The 7615-nt window shown below is 62.6% G+C and overlaps 1 protein-coding gene across 1 annotated transcript, besides 2 other annotated features; it reads left to right on the top strand.

Annotated features, from left to right (window-relative positions):
* Tc00.1047053416809.10 (dispersed gene family protein 1 (DGF-1), putative) lies at positions 1 to 6586 on the top strand (the record flags this gene model as incomplete). Its single annotated transcript, XM_800155.1, has 1 exon — positions 1 to 6586. A coding segment is annotated over one exon (6586 nt), but the record flags the coding sequence as incomplete, so codon positions are not given.
* Positions 1 to 7615: a sequence feature (areas merged during assembly that could not be assigned to a particular haplotype. This can correspond to areas where the two haplotypes were merged or to regions with more than two copies in the genome that were merged during assembly.).
* Positions 6733 to 6759: a microsatellite.

Genomic DNA, 7615 nt, shown 5'->3' with positions numbered 1-7615 from the left:
CCACTGCTACGAGGGCGTGACATTCAGCGGCGTGGGTGCTGTGCTGACGTTTTCGTTTGACAGTATGCCGCTGCATCTCCCCATCAAAATCACGCTCACTGGATGCACATTTCTTGAGGGTGCCGTGCTGCAGTTTGTTGGGGGCGCTGAGGCGGCCGAGTCAGCCGGCGTCCTGATCCGCGTGAGCCAGACGGTGATGCGGTCCTCCGTTGTCACTTTTTCACTTGCCCTCCCGCAGCACTGCGACATTGCCGTCACGGAGGTTGAAGTGGTGCAGTCTTCCGCGGTCCATTTGCCGGACACCGTGAACAACATGTGTAGCGCATTGTTGCTGCACGACGTTGTGTTGACTGCAACTTCGCTGCTGGTCAGCAACGTCAGGGCGCATGCCTTGAGGTACGGTGGTTTTGTTTTGTACTCGTTCGGTACGCTGACGCTGGTGGGTGGCAGCTCGCTGTACGCGCGGTACTGCAGCCTTGATGGGTACGAAAACCTGTTGTACATCAATAGTCTCAGTGCGAATGACCACTCTGTTTTTGCGCTGCTCAACAATACGATGGCCTCCGGAACAAGCTTCCTGTATCAGCACCGCGGAGCTAGCGTGTCGGATCACAGCGTGCTGCGCGTGGTGGGGAACAGCGGTATCGTGGCCTGCGCCATCTACGCATATAATTTTTGGAGCGTCCAGCAGTCAAGCTGGCTGGATTGGCGCGACAACGACGTGGGAGTGGGTGCGATGTTCTGTTACTCCCTAATAACTACTGTGAACATCGACGGCAGCAGTGTGGTGACGCTGACGGGCTGCAAGATGGGCTTGACGGGGTTGTCGGTATCCTTGCTGAAGCAGGCTGGGGACGGCTACCGGTTCGTTGCTGGGTGCCTGACGGTCGCGGGACGTGAGGTGACGACGGCGGCCGAACTGGAGCTGAACGGCATCACCAACGTGACGACGGTTGCCGCGTGCGGGCAGTGCACGAAGGAGGGCGACTGCTTTGCACCGCTGACGACGGCGGTCAGCGACTGCAAGTGCCAGTGCGCTGCTGGAGGGCACGGCGATGTGTGCGTCCCGGCGCCTGTGCCTGCTGGCCTACCGCCGCCGCCACCACCGCCGATTGGTGAGTGCATCAGCGACATGGTGTACCCCGAGGTTGCGCAGACTGTGGGCGGCGGGCTGTCGTGGCTGTGCTACCGCAACGTGACGTTCAGCGGGGGCGGCATGAGCCTGACGGTGCTGATTGGGGCGATGACGGGCGACGTGGCGAATGTCACGTTCGATGGATGCACTTGGAGGGACGGCGCCGTGCTGTTGCTGTTGGGCAACGCGTACGCCGCTGTGGGGTCGCTGAACATTGTTGTCACCGGCAACACGTTCCGTGACGCGCTGCTCAGCCCAGAGGGTGTGTTTCCACCGCACACGAACATCACGATCAGCGGGAACCGCTTCACGGTCACGAGGCTGGTCCCTCGGTCGGGTTTGGAAGTTATGAGGACGTCGTGTGTCGCGATGAATGAGCTGGCGATCAGCAACGACTCCGCGGTGGTGCTCAGTGGCAATGTGTTTCAGAGCGTGAGGGCATCGTCAAGCGCCATTCACGCTGTCAGATCTGCGCTGAGGGTGTCGTGGCACTCCGTGTTTGCTGTGATGGGCAACACTTTTCACATGGCTGGCGCTAACGGCACTCTGATATATCTTGGAGGGTCTAGGCATTCTTTGTCGCTGAGTGTGCTGAACGACTCTGCCGTGGTGATTCGAGGCAACGCTGTGACGAGGCCGGTGAAGTACTTCATGCTGTTTCTTTGGGTATTTTGTGTGGAGTCCCGGTCAGCGGTTGTTTTTCGGGACAATGACATGCAAGGAGGCTCGGCTGTTTTCTTTTCAAGCCACTCTTCCTACATTTACTACAACTCCTGGCTGCAGTTAAGCGGCAACCTTTGCCGCGTGTCCCCAGTGGTTGCTTTTGCTGTTTTTAACCCCAGGGTGAATCTCCGCGACTCAACGGTGTCTGTGTCCGGAAACCGATTCATTTCCAGCACGGTCACGCCGACAGTACTGCGGATACCCTCATTTTCTAGCGACCTCACAAACGGAACGATTGTGGCTGCGTGCAACACTGTGAACGGCGAGGAGGAGGCGAAATACAGCATCCCGTCCGTGTACAATGTCACCATTCTGACCTGCGGCGATCCATGCGCCCTTGCGACGTCGTGCTTCCCTGCGTACACGACGACGGCCTCGAGTGATGGCTGCGCCTGCAGGTGCGCTGAGGACGGCCACGGCGATGCGTGCCTGCCCGTTGCTGTCACCGAGCCGCCGAGCACCGACGGCGCCGACTTGTGCGTGCGGGACGTGCGTGTGGGTGTGAAGGTGAACGCCGGTCTCGGGACGTCGGTGGCGTGCTACGTTGGTGTGACCTTTGCGGCAGACGTCGTGGTGGACGTGGCGTCGATGTCAGGGAGCGTGCGCAACGTGACGCTGGCGAGCTGCACTTTTTTGGGCAGAGCGAGCCTGTACGTTGTTGAGTGGCTGTCCGACCCGCCTGCTGGCGAGCGCGCCGATGTGTTGATCAGCGGGCTTGAGTCGCGCTCCGGCGGCGGCGTGGTGGTGGCGAGCCGATACCCGCCGGGCTCGCGCGTCACTGTGGTGGACTCGGTGCTGATCGCAGAGAAGCGTGTTGCGTACCGCGGCGCCTACGACCTTGGCGACCTCTCCGCGTGCCTCGTGCTGCACAACGTGAATCTGACGGGGAGCGTGCTGACCATTGCGCGCACGCAGGTGGCGGCTGTTTTCGGCGACGCTGTTGGCGTGTTGTTTGTTGGCGGCGTGGCGCTGTCGTCGCGCGGTGCGCTGTACTTGGACGGGCTGTCGGTGCAGACGGTGCTGGGGCTGTGCGTGTCGGTGGAGGGCGGTGTTGCGGCCAGTGGCGGCTCCGTGGTGGCGTTTGTTGACAGCGACTTCCTGCTGTGCAAGCACGCGGTGTCTGTGCGTGGGTCTGTGAGCGTGTCGGGCTCCGTTGTGGCGTTTGTGCGGAGCGACTTTGCGTCGACGGAAGAATACGCGGTGGCGTTTTATTCGACGGTGAGTCTGGCCGACGGGTCGATGCTGCTGGCGAAGGGCAACGTGCACGACGGCGCCTCGAGGGAGATGCTTTACGCCGCTGGCGCCGTGGCCGCTGCTGGGAGCACGCTGAGCCTTGTGCGCAACCGAGCACTGCTGTCTCGGATGCTGTCGGTGAGCCTGTCGCTCGCGGCTGGGGCGCATGTGAGGGTGGCGTGTAACCACGCTGGTGGACGTGTCCTGTCGACGGCGGAGGAGTACGCAGCGGCTGGTTTTGGCGACGCTGGGCGCATCGACGTTGCTGGGTGCGACGCCTGCGACAGGGACACGCACTGTTACGCGCCCGGGACGGCGTCTGCGAGCATGAGGAACGGTGTGTGCGTGTGCGATTGCGGCAGCGGCGGGTACGGCGAGGCGTGCGTGCCTGTGGGAGCTCCCGCGCTGCCACCCGCTGTGGGCACCGCGTCGAGAGTGTTTGTCCGCGAGGGCGTGACGGTGCAGTCGGTGTTCGTTGTGCCTGCCGGCGCGAGCGAGGTGACGTTGCGCCACGTTGTGCTGGACGGCGTGAGTCCTGTGCTCTACGTGCCGTGGATGGCGCGAGGCGGCGTGCGGATTGTTGTGCAGAACGTGTCGCTGCTGAACGGTGCCGTGCTGTACGTGATGGGCGGTGGAGCGCTGCGCGGTGCGGTGGCGGCGGGGAGCGACGAGGGCGGACCGGTGGAGCTGTCGGTGTGCGATGTGGAGGCGCTGAACGGTGCGCTTGTGCTGACCGGCACGTTCCCCGCGGGGTCTGTGCTGACGGTGACGGACTCCCTGCTGGTTGCCGCGAGGCCGACGCCGCTTGTGTATCTTCCCGGCTCGCAGTCCTCGCCGTACGCACCGGTGCTTGTGCTGTCGGGCCTGCGGCTCGTGCGGTCCGTGCTGGTTGTGTCCGGCGTTGCTCTCGTGACCGTGATGACTGGTGGGCGGACGGTGGTGGTGGACGGCGCCGTGCTGGAGCTTGTCGGTGGCGGCGTCGCGCTGGACGCGGCTGTGCTCGGTGGCGAATATGCGTTTTACGCGAGTGCGCGCGTTGTTGCGTCGGGGGGCGCTGTGCTGCGCGTGTCGGGGAGCCAGGTGTACGCCGCGCATGGGTTGGTGTTCGACAGCGGGGCGGAGGCCAACACTTCTGCCGTCGTATTGAACGACAACGTCGGTGTGCTGACGGATGGCGCGCTGCTGGCGCTGCGGGGGTCGGCGTCGTTTGTATCCGGTTCGTGGCTTTCGGTGCGCGGCAACAGCATCAGTGGCAGGCTCCTGTTGGTGCCGTCGCACCCGTGCCGTGCGGACCTCGTGCAGAGCACGCTGACGCTCCACGGGAACGCCGGCAGCGGGCCTGTCGTGATGGACGGCACCGTTGCGCTCGGGGGTGCCGGCGGAAAGTTTGTTGTGGGATGCCTGACGCTCAACGGGCAGGCGCTGCGGCCGATGGGCTACAGGTCCGCCGGCATCATCGGGGAATTCCGTCCCGTGGCGTGTGGCGTGTGCGACGCCGACGTGCGCTGCTTTGCTGCTGCGACGAGGGCGATGTCGGGGTCGTGCGGCTGTCGCTGTGCTGAGGGCGGGTACGGGCGCGACTGCCTGCCGGTGTACCTGCCGCGCGTGGACGGGTGCAACCGCACGCCCGGCATGCCGCTGGTGAGCCACACGGCGACGCTGACGGAGACGCGCAGCCCGACGCCGGCACCAACGTGGACATCGAGCCCGAGCGCAACGCACTACAGTCCGACGCGGTACGGGCCGACGGAGACCCTGCAGGTGACGGAGACGGTGGCGCTGCCGCCCACGCGGACCCCGACGGCGTCGGTGAGCAGCACGCTGTGGTGGAGCGACGTGGCGTGCCCGACGCTCGCTGTGACGACGACGGCGGCTGGTGGGAGCCTGACGCAGAACGACATCCGCGGCGGTGGGAGCGCCGTCCCGACGCGGCTGATGGTGGCGCTGCAGCCGCCGTTTCGGTGGGCACGCGACCCGCAGCTCGGCACGCACCTGAGCTTCGTTCCGGTGTCGACGGTGCAGCCGAGCGGGTTTGGCGGTCCGTGGGGAGCGATGCTGAGCAACGCGACGTGGGTGCGCAACGCGACGAATCCGTCCACCGTCCTGGAGCTGGCTGTTCCCGTGCACCGCGGTTACTTCATTGCAGCCGACGAGACGATAGTCATTCGCTGCGACGCTGCGGCAGTGTCCGGCGGCTGCAAGGGTGTGCTGCTTGGGTCCTTCACGATTAGGTCTGACACGCTGCCCGCAGCCAGCGCCCTCTCGGCGATCACCGGCGTTGTTGCGGGTGCGGCGGCTGTTGCCGTGGTGGTGACCGGCGGGCTGGGCTCCATCCTGGAGATGCAGGCGCTGGGCGTGTTCGCGAGGATGTCGTGCGCCTCGACGCAGGAGCATGCGAGCACCGCTGCGCTGCCGTACTTCCTGTCGGTGTTCGCTGCTCTTGACCCGCTGTGGATGGTGGTGGGAAACGCGCTGCTCGCCGCTGTGTTTGGGTGTTTGCACTACGGTGTTACGGCGGCCTTCCAGCGGTGGCGCGGCGTGGACGCTGCGAGTGCGTGGGCGGCGATGCGCTTCCCGAGCCTGACGTACGTTGTGGCTCACGCGATGCACCTCGGCATCTTCTTCGGCTCCGTGTTTGCACTGGCGATGCCCGGCGCCCGCGTGCTGCACCGCGTGATCGGTGTCGTTGGCGTGCTGTACGGTGCGGCGTTCCCTGCTGGCGTGTGCTACTTCATTGCCCGCCACGCGGGCGCGAGCTTCACGAGGTACTGGCAGTTTTCTAGGAAGCCGCTGCACGAGCGCCTGCTGTACCCCGTCGGGTATTGGCACCCCGCGGCGCAGCAGCGGATGTACGGCGGCATGCTGACGAGCATGAGGGGCAGCTACGTGTACTGGTGCGTGTTCCAGCTGTCGGTGCTGTGCGTGGTGTGCCTGATTGCGGCTGTGCACCCGCCCGTGGGAGGCTGCCACGTCCAGTACTTCTGCATGGCTGCTGTGCTGCTTGCGTGCGCGGGCGTGGTTGCCTTCACGAACATGATGCGCTCGGCCTTCCTGACGGTGATGCACACTGCGGGCTTTGTGCTGCTTGCGGCGCTGTGCGTGGTGAGCGCGGCCAACCACCTTGCGCCGAGCGACGGCGGAGCGAGGGCGTACGCGGCTATCGTGCTGCTGCTGACGACTGTGCTGCTTGCGGTCATTGTGTACAGCGTCGTTGTGTGGTACGCGGAGGACCGCCACTGGCAGGAGCTGCGCGAGCCGCGGCGTGGCGGGCTGGAGGCGCTGCTGCGCGATGACGAGGAGAGCAACGAGGTCGTGCAGAAGCCTCACGACGTGACGTCATCGTCGTACGCCACAGGCACCACCGCTGCGTCGTCGTACCGACCACCCGCACAGCAGGAGCCCATGGCTGGTGACACCCGCTCAGACGCCTTGAGCCTACTCGACCGTATATCCAGTGCGAGCTGCAGCATTAATTATGCTCTTCTGGACAGGTGAGGATGGTCCGCTTGAGGAAAAAGTTGGCGCATTTTCTCCCTTTGGGGTGGAAAGGCTTTGCCCCCAACAATAACGCTACGCGGCGAGAAGGCACAAAGCCCCTTGCCGATGCGGCATAACGTGGACGCTTTTTTCAGTGTTTTTGCATTATTATTATTATTATTATTATTATTTATCGGATGGTTGGCTGATTGGGTCATTTTTTTTTTAAATTTTACTGATTTTTTCAAAAAACGATTATCGAACTATAACGCTAGCCCGGGGCGGATGCGTAACGTGTGTGTGCGTGTTTTGCGCTCTTCGCTGCAGCTCCGAATATGGGGGCTGCTGCTCTATTTCATTTCTGTACTCAATAATGAGGACGTGCCCGACGGCGGTGGCTGGTGTGCGGGCCATAGGATGCATTCAAGAAAACGTTAGGGAAAACAATCGATGAAGCCCTTCTGCGACGCGTCATCTCCTGGAGGTTGTGAGTATGCGTTGCTGGCTGACATGAGGGAGGGCGTGGGGGCCACGGCTGTGCAGCTGCGCAGCCACCCATCGGACTCCGCACCGAAAGCGTCATTGATTGTTGGTTTTTGTTGGTTTTTTCTATTTTTCGTGCGGGTGCCTGCAGTGACTCTCTCTCCTGTTGCACGATGACTGTGTGGGAGGGCATGCCTGCCGCTCTTTATACTTCTGATGTTGTGTAGAAAGAACAACGGGAGAAGGAACGAGGAATTATGCGGAATGACTTATTACTTTATATGTAGGTATGTATGTATCGATTTATTTCTGCGGATTATTTTATTTTTCTTCCTTCTCTTTTTTTCTTTTGCGTTGCTCCACACGTGTCTCGGTGTTTGCTTTACTACGGCCACACACGGGTAGCTTGAGTCGCGGATAGTTTTTTCTTTTTGACGCCATTTCCTGTTAGGCACCAACGCGGTCACGTTCGGCAAGCGTCCACTCTCCACAGCATGCTGCCTGATATTTTGGAGTCATCTCATATGTGACGCAGCCACCACCGCCGTGGCAGTCATGGAAAGT

The sequence above is a fragment of the Trypanosoma cruzi genome, assembly GCF_000209065.1.
Source record: "Trypanosoma cruzi strain CL Brener chromosome Unknown tcruzi_1047053416809, whole genome shotgun sequence".
Classification (NCBI taxonomy): domain Eukaryota; phylum Euglenozoa; class Kinetoplastea; order Trypanosomatida; family Trypanosomatidae; genus Trypanosoma; species Trypanosoma cruzi.
This window is presented reverse-complemented; position numbering and strand designations above follow the sequence as displayed.